The 18996-nt window shown below is 41.7% G+C and overlaps 1 protein-coding gene across 1 annotated transcript in view; it reads right to left on the reverse strand.

Annotated features, from left to right (window-relative positions):
• The window catches only part of LOC120064188 (ankyrin repeat domain-containing protein 10-like), a 31703-nt gene extending 18058 nt beyond the window's left edge, over positions 1–13645 (reverse strand). Inside the window, exons 1-3 of the mRNA XM_039014588.1 lie at positions 13329–13645; positions 8795–8947; positions 5905–5996 (exon numbers count right to left, since the gene is read on the reverse strand). Coding sequence (XP_038870516.1) covers positions 5905–5996; positions 8795–8947; positions 13329–13526 — 443 coding nt within the window. The 5' untranslated portion in view covers positions 13527–13645. The remainder of the gene's footprint in view (positions 1–5904; positions 5997–8794; positions 8948–13328) is intronic.
• Between the last annotated feature and the right edge of the window lie 5351 nt (positions 13646–18996).

An 18996-nucleotide genomic window follows, 5' to 3' on the forward strand; every position in this document is an offset into this window, starting at 1 on the left:
ATACCAGTAAGTAGACATCTGAACATAAAAAATAAAAATAAATAGTAATGTTATATTTCATAAAACCAATATGCACATTTTGTTTAGCCTTCTTTGCATAAAACTGGCTGGTGCTTCAATTACTATTAGGCTAGATTTACTCAAACTACAGCTGCCTTTAGCACAGGAGAAACATAGAAATCACCGGTCAAATGTGTTTCCATTGCAGTTTTATCAGCTCCCTCTGGGTACTGAGAGCAGATAGGGAAGCAACCACTAAGCACAGGAGAAAATGGCTCTATCCAAATTAGGTTTTCCGACCCTTATAGGTGGTCTTTCGAAAGCAGGTGGTCTTTCGAAAGCTAGTTTCATATGGATTAGCCTATATTTTACAACTTGCTTGCTATTGGTCAAAACCTTTGGCCTTTTGAAGCACCATAGGGCAATGGAAGATTGCAGGGGACAAAAATGAAGACACGACTAACAATAATATTTTTAAAGGCTTTAAATAAATAAAAATTTCGTAATACGTCACTGTTTAGACAGGGCAATGTTTTTGAATTTGAGAATGTATAGTAAAGAAACATGAAAATCTGTTGCCATGAGCCTCCTGTCTAGTTTGCCTTTTTCTTCCATACTCTAGAATAGTGGACCATCAGAATCAACATGAGCTACAGCTGTCAAAGGAAACAACATTGTGACATCAAACAGTAACTCAAACAGCTGCACAGTAGCATTTCTAGGACCTTTAGGGAAAACAAACATCTTTCAAAATTGTTCAGAGGCTAGCGACCATATGCACATTTCATCATGATGAATAGAATGAAAATAATCTAGAAGTGATTTTTTCCCCCCACTGAAATTGTCACCAGTGATTTTAAATGCCATAGACCACCAACCCCTTAACCCAATACAAAGCGTTTTCTCTTTTTTAACCTGGGTTAACAATATTACCATAACAATATTGTCTAAATCTGTTCTACAATGCTTGTTGGAATTTGGGTTTGTATGACTATAATTTATACCACATTTGGTTAGGTCGCAACTCTACATAATTGTCATAGTGCCTGCCAGAAACTAAAATACACTTCACCTCAATGAAGTATGGCATAACTCCCTGTACGTCAGCTGAAATAAGGAGTAGAGTACCTTATAGTCACCTGAAAGAGAGATTACATTTCACTAGCTCAGGGATGTAGAACTCAAATTCTCAAGCGCTACAGTGACATGCTGGTTTCTGTTTCTCCCTGGCAATAAAAGTAGTTTCTTCCTGATCTGAAAGGTTCTTGTAAAAGTTATACAGTAAACCCAGGTAGTGGTAGAAATTAAAATACAAACATGGCGTATAAACTCACTGGTGTTTCTGGTTTAAGGCGTGTGCATTGGGTTTTAACGGACAGATGAAAAAGGTATAGGCTACAGGTTGTTCCACAGATGACACGAAGAGGGTACTGTAACTAAAACACCTATTTCTGCCTTAAATGTTGAACTATTCTTCAGGGTGAATCCTTCCAACACTTGCTAAGAATTTTGGGGAACAAAAACATTCCCTTGAGAGACTCGGACTATGCATGTTTGTGAGCAATTTGTCCTTGAGACAGACAAATTATAATCAATTTAAAACAGACAATGATTATCAGTTAGTAACTAACTTAAAATATGCCTTGAAATAATTAGATCCCTGTCAAATTGAGGCAGTCTCTGCGGTCTGCTGTCAACAATGTGTCTTGCCCATGCTAACAGATGTGTATTTGTCAAGGTTTCAATACTGCTATTGTAGAAGTTAATGGTTCTAGTATCTCTGTCTACCTAAACACGATGGCACTTGGTCATACAATGAGGAGCACCATAAAACTGTTGGTAAAGCCCTATTTGCAGGGCATGGTGGTGGCCTTGACTAAATATATGCAGTAACCTTCAGTACTTACAGTGCATTCAGAAAGTATTCAGACCCCTTGACTACTTCCACATTGTTACGTTAAAGCCTTATTCTGAAATTGATTAAATAATTTTTTCCCCCTTATCAATCTACACACAATATCCCATAATGACAAAGCAAAAACAACTTTAGGGAAAAAAACTGAAATATTTAGACTCTTTACTCAGTACTTTGTTCAAACACCTTTGGCAGCGATTACAGCCTCGAGTCTTCTTGGGTATGACGCTACAAGCTTGGCTCACCTGTATTTGGGGAGTTTATTCCAGTCTCCTCTGCACATCCTCTCAAGCTCTGTCAGGTTGGATGGGGAGCGTCGCTGCACAGCTATTTTCAGGTCTATCCAGAGATGTTTGATCGGGTTCAAGTCCGGGCTCTGGCTGGGCCACTCAAGCACATTGAGACTTGTTCTGAAGCCACTCCTGCGTTATCTTGGCTGTGTGCTTAGGGTCGTTGTCCTGTTGGAAGGTGAACCTTCGCCCCTGTCTGAGTTCCTGAGTGCTTTGGAGCAGGTTTAATTCAAGGATCTCTCTGTACTTTGCTCCGTTCATCTTTCCCTCGATCCTGACTAGTCTCCCAGTCCCTGCCGCTGAAAAACATCCCCACAGAATGATGCTGCCACCACCAAGCTTCACTGTCAGGATGGTGCCAGATTTCCTCCAGACGTGACGCTTGGCATTCAGGGCAAAGAGTTATATCTTGTTTCTCATGGTCAGAGTCCTTTAGGTGCCTTTTGGCAAACTCCAAGCGGATGTCATGTGCCATTTACTGAGGAGTGGCTTCAGTCTGGCCACTCTACCATAAAGGCCTGATTGGTAAAGTCCTGCAGAGATGATTGTCCTTCTGGAAGTTTCTCCCATCTCCACAGAGGAAATCTGGAGCTCTGTCAGAGTGACCATCAGGTTCTTGGTCACCTCCCTGACCAAGGCCCTTCTCCCCCAATTGCTCAGTTTTGCTGGGTGGCCAGCTCTAGGAAGATTCTTGGTGGTCCCAAACTTCTTCCATTTAAGAATGATGGAGGCCACTGTTCTTGGGGAACCCTTCCCCAGATCTGGGCCTCGACACAATCCTGTCTCGGAGCTCCACGGACAATTCCTTCTACCTTATGGCATGGTTTTTGCACTGACATGCCCTGTTAACTGTGGGACCTTATATAGACAGGTGTGTTCCTTTCCAAATCCTGTTCAATCAATTGAATTTACCACAGGTGGACTCCAATCAAGTTGTAGAAACACTTCAAGGACTATCAATGGAAACAGGATGCACCTGAGCTCAATTGAGTCTCATAGCAAAGGGTCTGAAAACTTAGGTAAATAAGGTATTTGTTTTTTTATTTGTAATAAATTAGCAAATTTCTAAAAAAACGTTTTTTTTGCTTTGTCATTATGGGGTATTATTTAGAAAAAGGATGTAGCGTAACAAAATGTGGAAAAAGTGAAGGGGTCTGAATACTTTCCAAATGCACTGTATGGACCCAGAACTTCATTGAGCATCTGACCAATTACGCAAGACATTAGTTCTGGGTTAACTGAGATTAGGCAGCGTCTAACCCACAGAATAATTGACAGCAGCGCAAATGTAGGCCTATATTAAAAATCCATCAGTGTTATACCAGGCCTTCTAAAATAATCTCTCTCCTCTTTGAGACTGTTCATTTTACATCCGTCATCTGTGGGAAACTGCAGATATAGCCTACCCTCTATAAAACGTTTGATTGGGCACTTTTATTTCAGATCACAATATTAACCCATTTACTTGCAAGGAGATAAAGTAGCTGGCACGGAGAGAGCTTTTAGAAGCACATCCACAGTATGGCGAGCAGAGCTTCATCTGTATCTATTTTAATCATGTCAAACACAGACCTTTCAAGCCCTGCTAGTTGTGAGGGATTATGCAAGTATTACGTCATAGTCCAATTCCTCTCAGGTATATCAAATGCACTCAATAAAAACACAAAACAGGACTGGCAGGTTGTATGTTTCTGTATTTGTCCATTTATTAGAGTCTCTGGAAAACATACTGAGGGTGTGAGAAATTAAGAAAGGTTGGTGTTAACGATAATTATTTCATGGTTTGTTCTGGAGTTATGCTAACCTAACATATGGCTAAACTAAAAACACAGTTGTCTAGGGTGAGGTGTGTAGTTCACGTCAGGTAAACGACTTATCAGCTATCTGGAACTTTGGGCACCTGCGCTGAATGGCTGGAGTAGTTTATGTGTGTTGTCTGTTATCACCAAACAAGCCTTTTTCAAACGGCAACAGCTTCTATCCTTTGTTCGGATCATAGAAGCTGCTGCACAGCATATAATTGTATTCTCTATTTCTATTAAGAAAGGTTGCACATTTCTCTTGGATTATGCATTTAACGTTTCAACCAATCTGCTGACAAGAACAAACGGGGGTAATTAAATGCTACAGTATTCATACTTTTTTGTCAGTGTGTCTCTCTTCGTTCCCTGTCCATATCTCTCGCTCGCCATTTACCTGCATGCACCGCACCAGCCCTTTATAGTGATGGGAGACCAGGCTGGCTACATCCTGATATGGTTAACAACTTCTCAACTTGATGTTTTTTTATTTATGACAAATGGTCAGAAAAAGGACTGGATAGGTGAAACCAGTTTGTTATGTGCCGTTTCTGCCACGTTGCCTAAAAGTTTAACCGATCCAATCCTTTCACATTGTTTGGTTCAACGAGGACATAAACTCATTAAGGGGTTTTGGGACATCATTTGATGTGTTTTCAGTGTCAACTCCAAGCAAGTAAAAAGGATTTAAAAAACACATTTTACCTCAATTTTGTTCAAATCTACCAGGAATTGTCCGTTTCTCCTCTTCAAGGTCGTAATGAGGAAATGTGCATTTGGTCAGGCGCTACAGCTATAGAAAAACACTTACCAAAGCAAACATGAACAAAGAGAAAGTAATGCTCTATTAATTCTACAAATAATAATCTACAGTTTAAACATATCAAAATAATTTCCAGATGGTAAAGCTTATCAACCTGGGTCACATTTGCAGGAGAACTCCACCAAAAACAATAGAGGTATCACAAATATTTTTCCCTGAAAAGACACTGCTCCATGTTCAGACTGTGATTTGTGCAGGAGGGAGAGATTCTCACACACCAGTTTATAGACTAAGGTATTCAACCCTGGTCCGGAAGAGCTACTGGGTATGTAGGCTTTTGTTCCAGCCCTGAACACAAACATTCAGTTCAGGTAATCATTGTCCAAACAGAAGACCATGATTAATTGAGTCAGGTGTGATTACAGGTCTGGAACAAAAGCCTGCACCCTCCAGTACCTCTCCAGGAAGAGTCAGAATCCCTTGGAGTAGGGAGTGTTCCGACGTCAGACGGCCCAAATTGAAGGAACAGCAACGGATTGCGGAGCAACATGTTGGGATTCAGTATGAATTTATCAGGAATTGTATTATTGTTCTCCATTTATCTGGAAACATGCATCCTTCCAAAGACATGTTGTTCTGCTTTCCTTGTCTGGTTGCCACAGTAACAGGACTCACACGGAGGAGGAAATCTCAGCAACACATTACTTTTCATAGGCGTAATTTCAGTGTAACTACTAACTAAGGGTATAACTCATGTAATTACCTTGTAACAAAGTCTAAGTACAGGCAGCTATATTTCTTACCTTTGTTAATCAAGTTTTGAACCTAAAACAAAAGGTTCTAAACACAGCATATCTGCACATAAATAACTTGTTACAGGGCAAGAACACATGCTATTCCACTGGTAGTCCCTGTGCAGTTATTCTACTTCATTATCTGTACAGAGAACCAGTCCCGAAAAATACACACCAATTTCCACAGTTTGAACATGGAGCACAGTGTCAACTGTCCTAAAAAAAAAGCACAGCTTGTTCGGGTTTTGATTGAGTCCTCCTGTAAATGTGTAGGTATAGGAGATTTTGGGTGTTACAGTGAGGGGAAGACAGAGCACACAGGGGGTGCAGTAGCACGACTTACTCAGCTTTCGCCCCCTGAATCAGGAGAGCGTTGACACAGTCCAAACTGCCTGCACGGGCAGCCTTATGGATGGGTGTCTCACCCACATAGTCCTGAGAAAGAGGGAGGTTATAGAGAAAGAGAAAGAAATATGTTACACACTGTATTTACACAAACTGAAGCAGTTGCTCACATTTCTTGTGCTGCAATAATATGCATCAGGTTAGCCTCCCCCCTCTCATTTCCCTTAGAGCAGTGTCTGGTGAGGTCTGCCAGACACCAGGGTAAAGTTCTCCAGAGGCAGAGTGAACTCTTCACCCCAGCTGCACGGCAGGCCACACGGCTGTAGAGTATCACGCATGAGAGAAAGAGAGAGGGAAGGCAGTAGAGAGAGAGGGAGATGTAGAAGGCTGTGGCAAAAGCGAGCATTTTCTTTTTCAATAGATCCCTCCTCCATGAGAGAGAAAGTGAGTGAGGTGCTGAAAGAGTGGTAGAGAGAGATTGAGTGTTTTTCCAACAAATCCCTCCATCCATAACCGCTGTTCTTCACATCCAGAGAATGTAGGCCATTTGACATGCTGTAGTGGTGACCCACCCTGCACCTCATCCCTGGGTGGCTCTATTCAATCCATACAAGGGAGGGGTTAAAAGAGGGTGATGGGTTTAATGGAGGGGAAACTGTATGGCTATTTTTGAAATGGGTGTTGAATTTTGTAATGTAAGCTGTATTAAAGCTCTATTAGAAATAACAGTGACATGCTGCAGCAAGCCAAGAGAAGAGGTAGGAGTTATGCCATCATGACCTACTATTCAGATGTCTCTTGAGTGGTGCAGTGAAGCGTCAGATGGTCAGTGAAAATGTGTGCACACAAGACAGGAGTGTAAACAAAAGAACATGTCAACATGTCAAGTCTAAATAAAAACAATATTGTCTATTCATATGTAGATAAGCGTACGTGTGCACATACACACCGACTAGTGGTTTTCTGTCAGTCATTAATCCAACAGCATGGAGATAAAAGCAGGTTGGCTGGGGCTCGTAACACACAGGGTTGAGGAGGTTTTATACATGTAATAACAACCATAGCCACAAAACAGAATGGATATCTTTCCTCTTAAAATACAGTACCAGTCAAAAGTTTGGACACCTACTCATTCAAGGGTTTTTCTTTATTTTTACTATTTTCTACATTGTAGAATAATAGTGAAGACATCAAAACTATGAAATAACACATACGGAATCACGTAGTAACCAAAAAAAGTGTATATTTGAGATTCTTCAAAATAGCCACCATTTGTCTTGATGATAGCTTTGCACACACTTGGCATTCTCTCACCCAGCTTCATGGGGTAGTCACCTGGAATGCACTTCAATTAACAGGTGTAACCTTGTTAAAAGTTACATTTGTGGAATTTATTTCCTTCTTAATGCGTTTGAGCCAATCAGTTGTGTTGTGACAAGGTAGGGGTGGTATACAGAAGATTTGATAAAAGACTAAGTCCATATTATGGCAAGAACATCTCAAATAAGCAAAGAGAAACGACAGTCCATCATTACTTTATGACATGAAGGTCAGTCAATCCGGAACATTTCTAGAACTTCGAAAATGTCTTCAAGTGCAGTCGCAAAAAACAATCAAGTGCCATGATGACACTGGCTCTCATAAGGACCGCCACAGAAAAGACCCAGTTACCTCTGCTGCAGAGGATAAGTTCATTAGTTACCAGCCTCAGAAATTGTAGCCCAAATAAATGCTTCACAGAGTTCAAGTAACAGACACATCTCAACATCAACTGTTCAGAGGAGACTGAGTCAGGCCTTCGTGGTTGAATTGCTGCAAAGAAACCACTACTGAAGGACACCAATAATAAGAAGAGACTTGCTTGGGCCAAAGAAACACGAGCAATGGACATTCGACCGGTGGAAATCTGTCCTTTAGTCTGATGTGTCCAAATTTGAGATTTTTGGATTCCAACCGCAGTGTCTTTGTGAGATGCAGAGTAGGTGAACGGATGATCTCTGCATATGTGGTTCCGACCGTGAAGCATGGAGGAGGTGCTTTGCTGGTGACACTGTCTGTGATATATTTAGAATTCAAGGCACACTTAACCAGCATGGCTATCACAGCATTCTGCAGCGATACGCCAGCCCATCTGGTTTGCACTTAGTGGACTACCATTTTTTTTTTAACAGGACAATGACGCAACACACCTCTAGGCTGTGTAAGGGCTATTTGACCAAGAAGGAGAGTGATGGAGTGCTGCATCAGATGACCTGGCATCCACAAATCACCCAACCTCAACCCAATTGAGATGGTTTGGGATGAGCATTGGGGTTGGGGACCGCAGAGTGAAGGAAAAACAGCCAACAAGTGCTCCGCATATGTGGGTACTCATTTAAGACTGTTGGGAAAGCATTCCAGGTGAAGCTGGTTGAGAGAATGCCAAGAGTGTGCAAAGCTGTCATCAAGGCAAAGTGCGGCTACTTTGAAGAATATCAAATATATTTGGATTCGTTTTTTTTTTTTTTATGGGTTACTACATGATTCCATGTGTTATTTCATAGTTTTGATGTCTTCACTATTATTCTACAATGTAGAAAATAGTAAAAAATAAAGAAAAACCCTTGAATGAGTAGGTGTCCAAACGTTTGACTGGTAATGTACGTTCAATCTAAATGTGTAACTGGTACCAATTCAGATGGGTCAAGGGTCGGGTGGCCCAAAGCCAGGATGATCTCTTTGATTGGATCAGTCTGAGGTAAGCCTCTCTCACAAACACTGGTTGATGTCATTTTTACTACGTCTGTTCCCCTTTTCCTACTGTGTGTGTGTGTGTGTGTGTGTGTGTGTGTGTGTGTGTGTGTGTGTGTGTGTGTTTTGGTAAGTGTACGCATCCATGTGCACTGTACCTGTCTGTTGATGTCGGCGCCAGCATGCAGCAGCCACAGCAGGCATTCTGGGTGGCCCCCAAACGCAGCGATGTGAGTGGGTGTCTGAGCAAACCTTGTGGTCACCGCGTTGACCACACAGCCCACCTGCACCAGACGCATCACACACTCCAACTGAGAAGAGACAGAAATATATACAGTTGTAAACACACACACGGGTGAAGACGGAAGTTTACATACACCTTAGCCAAATACATTTAAACTCAGTTTTTCACAATTCCTGACATTTAATCCTAGTACAAATTCCCGGTCTTAGGTCAGTTAGGATCACCACTTCATTTTAAGAATGTAAAATGTCAGAATAATAGTAGAGAATGATTTTATTTCTTTCATCACATTCCCAGTGGGTCAGAAGTTTACATACACTCAATTAGTATTTGGTAGCATTGCCTATAAATTGTTTAACTTGGATCAAACACTTCAGGTAGCCTTCCAAAAGCTTCCCACAATAAGTTGGGTGAATTTTGGCCTGTTCCTCCTGACAGAGTTGGTGTAACTGAGTCAGGTTTGTAGGCCTCCTTGCTCGCACACGCTTTTTCAGTTCTGCCCACAAATATTCTATAGGATTGAGGTCAGGGCTTTGTTGTCCTTAAGCCATTTTGCCACAACTTTGGAAGTATGCTTGGGGTCATTGTCCATTTGGAAAACCCATTTGCGACCAAGCTTTAACTTCCTGACTGATGTCTTGAGATGGTGCTTCAATATATTCACATAACTTCCCCTCTTCATGATGCCATCTATTTTGTGAAGTGCACCAGTCCCTCCTGCAGCAAAGCACCCCCATAACATGATGCTGCCACCCCTGTGGTTCACGCTTTGGATGGTGTTCTTCAGCTTGCAAGCCACCCCCTTTTTCCTCCAAACATAACGATGGTCATTATGGCCAAACAGTTCTATTTTTGTTTCATCAGACCAGAGGACATTTCTCCAAAAAGTACGATCTACGTCCCCATGTACAGTTGCAAACCGTAGTCTGGCTTTTTTTATGGCGGTTTTGGAGCAGTGGCTTCTTCCTTGCTGAGCGGCCTTTCAGGTTATGTCAATATAGGACTCGTTTTACTGTGGGTATAGATACTTTTGTACCTGTTTCCTCCAGCATCTTCACAAGGTCCTTTGCTGTTGTTCTGGGATTGATTTGCACTTTTCTCACCAAAGTACATTTATCTCCAGGAGACAGCACGCGTCTCCTTCCTGAGCGATATGGCGGCTGTGTGGTCCCATGGTGTTTATACTTGCGTACTATTGTTTGTACAGATAAACGTGGTACCTTCAAGAGTTCGGAAATTGCTCCCAAGGATGAACCAGACTTGTGAAGGTCTACAAATTTTTTTTCTGAGGTCTTGGCTGATTTCTTTTGATTTTCCCATGATGTCAAGCAAAGAGGCACTGAGTTTGAAGGTAGGCCTTGAAATACATCCACAGGTACACCTCCAATTGACTCAAATTATGTAAATTAGCCTATGAGAAGCTTCTAAAGCCATTACATAATTTTCTGGAATTTTCCAAGCTGTTTAAAAAAGGCACAGTCAACTTAGTGTATGTAAACTTCTGACCCACTGGAATTGTGATACAGTGAATTATAAGTGAAATAATCGGTTGGTAAACAATTGTTGGAAAAATGACTTGTGTCATACACAAAGTAGATGTCCTAACCGACTTGCCAAAACTATAGTTTGTTAACAAGACATTTGTGGAGTGGTTGAAAATTGAGTTTTAATGACTCCAACATAAGTTTATGTAAACTTCAACTGTAATATATATATATATATATATATCCAATACAGTGTGTCAAAGCCCCCTGCTGTGTCTGTCCTGCTGTGAGGAAATCCACAGGCCATCAAGCAAAACAGTATAGTGAAGAAATACAAAAGAAAAAAGGCCTACAGTATCAGTATTTCCTGTAATCAAATACCCCCCTGCGGTTATTTTACAACCGGTACAAATCACACTAGGCTGGGGTGGTATCCAGATTGTCATACCGACCTTCAGCCATACATGGATATTTGGTAATACCGCCACTGAACACAAAGGGCGCTATTTTCAAACACCACTGAGCCTTTTTAATACGAAGGTTAGCAATGCTAACAAGTACATGCAAGGCTCTTGATCCACGAGGCGATTTTCTGCTGTTATTTGAAAGTGAAGCTTGATTTTCAAAGACGCTAACCACTTAGCTAGATAGCTAACTAACTACTAATTTAGCACACCAAATGCACAACTGCAGAGCATTTAGCAAATTTCAGACAGTTAACTTAATAGCTATAAGAAATCTTAGCTGGCAAACATTTAGTTGTTAATTCCATTCTGTAACTAGATCACCTGGCTCGTGCTGCACAACAGCGAGTGAGTCACAAGGCTCCGGTCTCTCATTGTTGTGCGCTTGTAAACAAACACCACGTGAATGGGTACTACCGGTAAGTTTCATAATGAAAAATTGTGACAGTTGAAATGAAGAAGGCAATCTTCTTTATCTCCTAACATATTGCACAAGTTGACTGCAGGTATTTACTTAAAAAGTAGCTACAACATTCAAATGTATAAAAAATAAAATTGTTAACGGTATTGAAAAACCCTTTGTGGTTATTTCCAAATACTCCGGTATATGGTATACCAAAGCCTAAATCAGACCCAGTTAACCGCCACCAGGGCAATATAATAATGCATCAATCCAAATAACTATATTACATTTACATTTGTGTAATGTATCTTATCCAGAGTGACTTACAGTAGTGAGTACAAACCTTTTTTGTACTGGTCCCTCGTGGGAATCGAACCCACAACCCTAGTGTTGCAAGCACCATGCTCTACCAACAGCCTCATGGGACCTACCACCTCACTTGGTGTTAAACCAACCTATAAAGGGAGTTAAAAAAAAAAAAACTGACATGTCAAATGTTGATTTCTGCAAGAGTGAGGTGTGATTTAAAGTGCCACTCCAGTCTCCTGTTCACCTCATTTAACACCTGATTTACTTAGAAGGCACATCGCAATAGGTGGTGCAGGTAATTCATGGAGCAATTGGGGGGGGGGGCTATGCAAATACAGTCTGACCCTCCTGTGAGTGGCTTGATCAGACATCTTTTTTTTGCAGCAGTAGCAACAGTGCTGTAGCAGGACATCTATTAGACAAGGATGTAACCTGGAAGTTGGCCATACTCCATCTTGTTTGTATATTGTGTTTGTGCAAGTTAGTTTTTTATGATCAACACAAGTGAGAAAACTATGCTTCTCACAACCACAAACTTGTTCAGTCATTGAGTCAGGCAGACCATGCCTCGGGCTATTTGTAAAACCCTGCTCTAACAGTAACAGGATACAGTAACAGTGTGAATACTAACTCGGCAGCACAGAGGAGAGTCAACGGATGACTCGATTTTAGTAAATGCCTGAGGCTGAGCTAGCATACTGTCACTAACCAGGCAGGGACAGGGAAATAGAGAGGGCAGAATGTGTTGTTCTCAGTGTGTGCTGAAAATAGATTGACAATTTATACAGTGTAGCTATTGTACTTTCACTTCTCTCTCAAATCGATCAGCATCCAGTCAGTGATGAGGCTGATTTGCGCAGCGAGTGGCACAGCGGTTTAAGGCACTGCGTCTCAGTGCTAGAGGCGTCACTACAGACACCCTGGTTCGAATCCAGGCTGTATCACAACCGGCAGTGATTGGGAGTCCCATAGGGCGGCGCACAATTGGCCCAGCGTCGTCCGGGTTTGGCCGGCATTGTAAATAAGAATTTGTTCTTAATAACTGACTTAGTTAAATAAATTAAAATTAAAAACATGGATTTATAATGTTCCTCCTAGTTAAACAATCAGGTAGGCTGGACTGGAGCTCACCCCGTCCTTCGGTTGACTTGTTTACAATGTTTATGTATACACTTGCACATGGGAAGGAGTCCTGTGTGCTTACAAACTGCCTTTTGGCGCGTTACAGGTTATTGTTTATTGGTTGCGTTGGAAATCCAATCGAGCCCGCCACACTGTAACCGGTGCACATATCAAAGAAACTACACTTACCGAGTTAAACTTACACCCAGGTGTTCAGGGGGATGCTAGATAGCTAATTAGTACGGGTGGTCACCTCTTGGCGTCCTTCTGTTTTCCGTAAACAAGCGCCGTAACATGGAGATATGACCGTGTGGGAACACGTTATCAAGGTGTGTATCAAATTGTTATTTCTGGCTGATATGAATGATAAGGTCCTTATGCTTCCAAAACCTTACCGCAAGCGACACATGTTAATGTTCAGACCGAACCGTGTCAGGGAGGGACCTTAACAAAACTCCCCCTGAAGACGCCTTCGTCCAATGACTTGTGTAATCTAATGGAACTAAGAGTAATGATCAAGGGCTAGCTAGCTAACGTTACCTAAATATTTATAATTCAGTCGCGGTCAGACTGTCTTAAAATGGCAGCTGGAAACCTCGGCCAAAGATGGTTAGAAACTCTGTGCCTCGGCCTTTTTATTTCTTGGTAATAAAAAAATCCCATTACCTTTCCAAAATGAGCAGCCCAATGTATGGGTGTCCAGCCGTAGAAAGAGTCCTCCACGGCTAACTCCGCCGGGTTTGAGGTGCACTGAAGAAGCGAGCACAACGCACCGATATCTCCATCCCTGCACGCCCGGTGGAGTGGGAAGCGAACGTTCAGAACCTCCTCACTTGAAAATCCCGACTCAATGCCCACCGACATTATCAAACTAATATAAAATACTATTTTAGCAAGGTACCGGTAAACGCAGTCGCCTGTTTCCAAATGTAATTATTGTCGTAATGCTTCTTTGAGTGCCTTTTCACGAAGGCACCGTCACCCTGCTTGTTTGCAACATTGAGCACACAGAGACAGTGATGAGGCTCGAGTTTCTTGTCCAATGCACTGAGATTAAAACTTGAAGCGACTTGCAAATTCAGGGATGGAGTTTTGTACGCATGACTCGGCACTAAATTCACATTTTACTATCTGATACATGTAATAGAAATACTGCCAATCTCTGCCTGTATCCTAGGCTATTATACCTGCAAAACGTCAACAAACCCAGCCGATCTACTTACAATTGGATGCATGGCTCTTTGCAATTAGATTGCACAAAAATATCGGGCTCAATAACGTTTTTTTGCAACAATGAAACATAAGATTGGGTTACATACTGTAGTCTACGATTCACAAAATAAGCTCAGATAGTCTACTACTCAGTATGAACATTTTAAAAACAATGGATTGTAGTAGCCTATATTCACCCAAGGTAGGTCAAAACAACCACATATAACAGTCCGGCTATTTTGACTGTGATTTCAGTATGTGCATGGCTTATGCATAAATACGTGTAACACTTACTGCTACGGAAAACTTTTCTCCCACTTACTATTACTGTGGCCAATGTAACAGTATAACTTTAGTACGTCCCCTCGCCCCGACACGGGCGCTAACCAGGGACCCTCTGCACACATCAACAACGGTCGCCCACGAAGCATGCCCACGAAGCATCGCTCCACAAAGGCCACGGCCTACTTCAGGTCTCAGAGCAAGTGACGTAATCGATTGAAATGCTATTAGTGCGTACCCGCTAACTAGCTAGCCATTTCACATCCGTTACACCAAGCTCAGTGGTTCCCAAGCTGTGGAGTGTGCTAGGGGATAGTGCATCAGCAGTTTCTCTTGTCATGTCAGTCATTGCATACATTAGAGAGCTATTTATAACTTCTCAGAAATGTCCAGATCAACTAGCCCATGTCATCAAACGTTATTTAGCTAGGTTTTTTAGCCCATTGATTTTGTTGTCATGCTTGAGTCACTCAAATATAATGAAACATTGGGTGTCACCAGTTTATAAGGGCACACAGGTGTCTAATCTCGGCCAGGTGTTTTATTTATTTTATCTTTATTTAAGGCAAGTCAGTTAAGAACAAATTCTTATTTACAATGAAGGCCAAACCCTAACCCGGACGACACTGGGCCAATTGTGCGCCACCCTGCGGGACTCCCAATCACGGCCGGTTGTGATACAGCCTGAGATGCAGTGCCTTAGACCGCTGCGCCATTCGGGAGCCCACATGAACACATAAGACATGGCAAAATGTCTAGAATTGCAGTAAATTTGCTTTAAAACTGCGAAATGTTCTCTGCGCCCCATGACACAAAAAAAGTATCCATCCTATGGCAAAATGTATTGAATTGCAGAAAATAAGCCTTAAACATGCAAAATGTTATCTCCACCAACGAGGTGTGTGAACAGTTACTTAAAAATAAAGGAGAGCCGCACACTCTAGGAGCTCAGATGCAAAAAATATTTAATTTACCAACGTTTCGACAGGCAAGCTGTCTTCAGACTTCTGCCCATAGAAATAGACGTGGCGCGCGCGCAGAAGGGCGGGGCGCGGGATGTTCGCCAATGCTGGAATGGTGGCCTGAGTGAAAACGTTTGGGAACTCCTGGCCTACTACTAAAAATACTGGTGATTAACTATACCCTCTTCTATTCAATTCAAGGGGCTTTATTGGCATGGGAAACATATGTTAACATTGCAGAAAGCAAGTGAAGTATATGTGCTCATACTCAGTATTGTCTCTCCTCCATATCTGGGGGTTGTATGCCACCCTGTGGTCGATGGTCTAATTGCAACATGTTTTACAGAGCGCAGAACACAAGCACAGTAAAACACACACTTTTGTGATATCCGACAGACGTTTTAGATATTAAAGAGTCAATGTATAGGTAATTTCTATCGTGTTGCATGATTGGAAAATTATCGGAAATTGCTATAAAACAAAATGAATCGCTTTTCCACTGCTCTGTCCGCAACTGCATTCATAAACGCCATGAAACCCTGAATTTCAAACACAGATTCAACCACAAAGATCGGGGAGGTTTAGCCTACAGATCACCAGATCGGGGAGGTTTAGCCTACAGATCACCAGATCGGGGAGGTTTAGCCTACATCATCACACAACGCAGATTGTTTTTGCTCGGATGCAATGTGTAGGGACTGCGTCCTGCTTGTGCAACTGCGATATCCGTTACAACATACAGAATAACCATACAGAAGAACGAGAAGGCATACATAATAATGGCCTTTAATGTTCGTTCAAATCGGTGCGAAATTTTTGTTCAGTTATGAGGCAGAGACATAGGCTACATCATCATTGTTCAGAAAAGGGTGGACGTGAGTGAAGGGAGGTGGCGTGAGCAGCAGCAGCTACGTAGAATAAAATGTGTGCGTAAAATAATACATGCGCAGAACGGATCCGTAGTTTTGAGAAATATATGTCCAGAAGTGCGGGCTGCAGGCGAAATAGGGCTATCCTCCCTAATCACAGTGTAGCTTGCTTTGTTGGTATGCTTTCTAATGTTTGACTATGTGTCAAATGGAATACACCTTTTTCATTTCAAAGAGTGCTGACCTCTCTACTGATGATTTTAAGTCAATAGGCTACACCAACTAACCATCTAAAAAATAATACTTTAATGATTCCTTACACAAGTGGTGTGTGTATACTCTAAAAGTTCAACAAAGGTTCTTCTAAAATCCTCTTTGAAGAACCTTAGGGTTCTTGGCACTGAAAATGGCCCCCAAAAAGTTATTCCAAGTACACCATAGGAGGTAGGGTTCATCAAGGAACCTGCTTAGTTGGTGGGGGTTCTTGCTGGAACCTAACTGCCCCACTGAAACATGTGGGTTTGGATTTGAAAGGGCAGCAGGTGAAGGCACATAAAATGGACACAATTCAATTAATATTAATCAACAGAGGTAAGAATATGTCAGCTTTAAGAATATGTTGCAGGCTAGTTATTTTGGGTGCAGATGACTGAACTTTTCACTGTTGTGTCTGTGCAGGTATACAGACAAGGAGGCGTGCAAAGGTACGTCAATTGGTATGTTATGCAGATCACATTTACCATCCTCCTACCTTACATCTTCAATGAATATCCCATAGGCCTCTACATTATGGACAAGGTCTTTTTCTATTCACCCACACCACAAAAACCAAGGTATGAATACTGTCGTGTGCATGTTTTGTTAATCTGTATTATTACATTTTTGGGGGATTCAGACTTCACCCTCCCTATACCTCTGATTAATATAACAGGAAACCTGTTCAATCACCATCACTGCAAAATCATTCTGGTTATGGATACGGAGAACATCAACACATTAACATCAACACGCCAGAGGATATACCCATTGGACTTGGGGTTCTGCTGGGAGTTTACCTCATATTTACATTTTTGTATTCTGCTTTGCCACTAAAACCATAATAAACACTGAAAACTAAAAGTGTGTTATTGTTTACCCCAAAAGGTTATGAGGATCCATTAAAAGGGGTTATTCGAAGAACTTATAGGGGTTCCCCCACATTTTCAATTTGAAGAACCCCTAAAGGATACTCCAGGAATCTTTTATTTTTAGAGTGTATACCTGCAACTGAATTGTAATAGCTATCTACCCTGTGTCAGTCAGAGGTTGCCCGTCAAGTCCCCTCACATGCCCGTCCCCAGGGTCAGGAGGGAAGACAGCCAGTATTAGAGAACCCATGCATGGGATTCAAGAGAGGATGTACAATGTTAGCTTTTGCCTATTTCTGCCAGCAGGAGGTGCCATTGTATAATTATACAGTAAAGTACAGTTTGATCAAAGATTTGTATAACTAAATTAAGATAGAACACAGCCTGTCGTTTCCAATGGGAACAAATTAGTAATTGTGGGCAGAACAAGCAAGGAGGTGGGCAGAGCCAAGCACGAGCTAGCGAGATCCTATTGGCCCGTTCTAAGATGCATCTGCATATTTCCGTTAGAGAACGGCTACTGTGTGACATGCGCAATAACTCAATTTGCCTTTGCACCCCTTCTAAACAACACCATTTTTAAAAACTTTGCCAAAGGGTAAAAATCCATCACCGTCCATCTTCAACCACTTCCGGCCGCTGAGCTTCCTCTCATTACCATATTTGGATGTTTCACATTTATACATCCGGTGAAATATCTGGTCTCATTGTTCTATCTGTGGTGTTGTGGTAACACATTTTATGCTTTAATTCACCATATGGAATTCAGGATTTGGGTCATTGTCAATCAAGTATTTGACCCAGCTCTGCTTTGTAGTGTTGCAAATGCTCATAAAGCTGTAAACTAAGGATGCCCTCGGCAGGTAGTGCTAGAGTTAGAATCTTGGCAAGGGGATCTGGGGGGAGTAGTCGGTCAGCAGAGAGACCACCAGACCCTGGAGAGATAGAAAGAGAAAGCATGACGCACAGATAAAATAAGAGAAAGAAATAGGGGTAATGTTAGAATCTCCTTGAGAATAAGAACCTGGACACACCTACTCATTCCAGGGTTCTTCTTAATTTGTACTATTTTCTACATTGTAGAATAATAGTGAAGACATCATCACAATGAAATAACACATATGGAATCATGTATTAACCAAAAAAGTGTTAAACAAATCCAAAAATATTTGATATGAGATTCTTCAAAGTAGCCACCCTTTGCCTTTGACAACTTTGCACACTCTTGGCATTCTCTCAACCAGCTTCATGAAGGAGTCACCTGGAATGCATTTCCATTAACAGGTGTGCCTTGTTAAAAGTTACATTTGTGGAATTTCTTTCCTTCTTAATGCATTTGAGCTAATTAGTTGTGTTGTGGCAAGGTAGGGGGTATACAGAAGATATCCCTATCTGGTAAAAGACCAAGTCCATATTATGGCAAGAACAGCTCAAATAAGCAAAGAGAAACGACAGTCCATCATTACTTTAAGACATTGTCAGTCAATTCGGAACATTTCAAGAACTTTGAAAGTTTCTTCAAGTGCAGTCGCAAAAACCATCAATCGATATGATGAAACTGTCTCTCATGAGGACTGCCACAGGAAAGGAAGACCCAGAGTTACCTGCAGAGGAGAAGTTCATTAGAGTTACCAGCCTCAGAAATTGCAGCCCAAATAAATGCTTCACAGAGTTCAAGTAAAAGACACATCTCAACATCAACTGTTCAGAGAAGACTGCGTGAATCAGGCCTTCATGGTCGAATTGCTGCAAAGAAACCACTACTAAGGGACACCAATAAGAATAAGAGACTTGCTTGGGCCAAGAAACACAAGCAATGGACATTAAACTGGTGGAAATCTGTCCTCCTGTCTGATGTGTTCAAATTTGTGATTTTTTGTTC

This window comes from Salvelinus namaycush, chromosome 19 (genome assembly GCF_016432855.1).
Source record: "Salvelinus namaycush isolate Seneca chromosome 19, SaNama_1.0, whole genome shotgun sequence".
Lineage (NCBI taxonomy): Eukaryota > Metazoa > Chordata > Actinopteri > Salmoniformes > Salmonidae > Salvelinus > Salvelinus namaycush.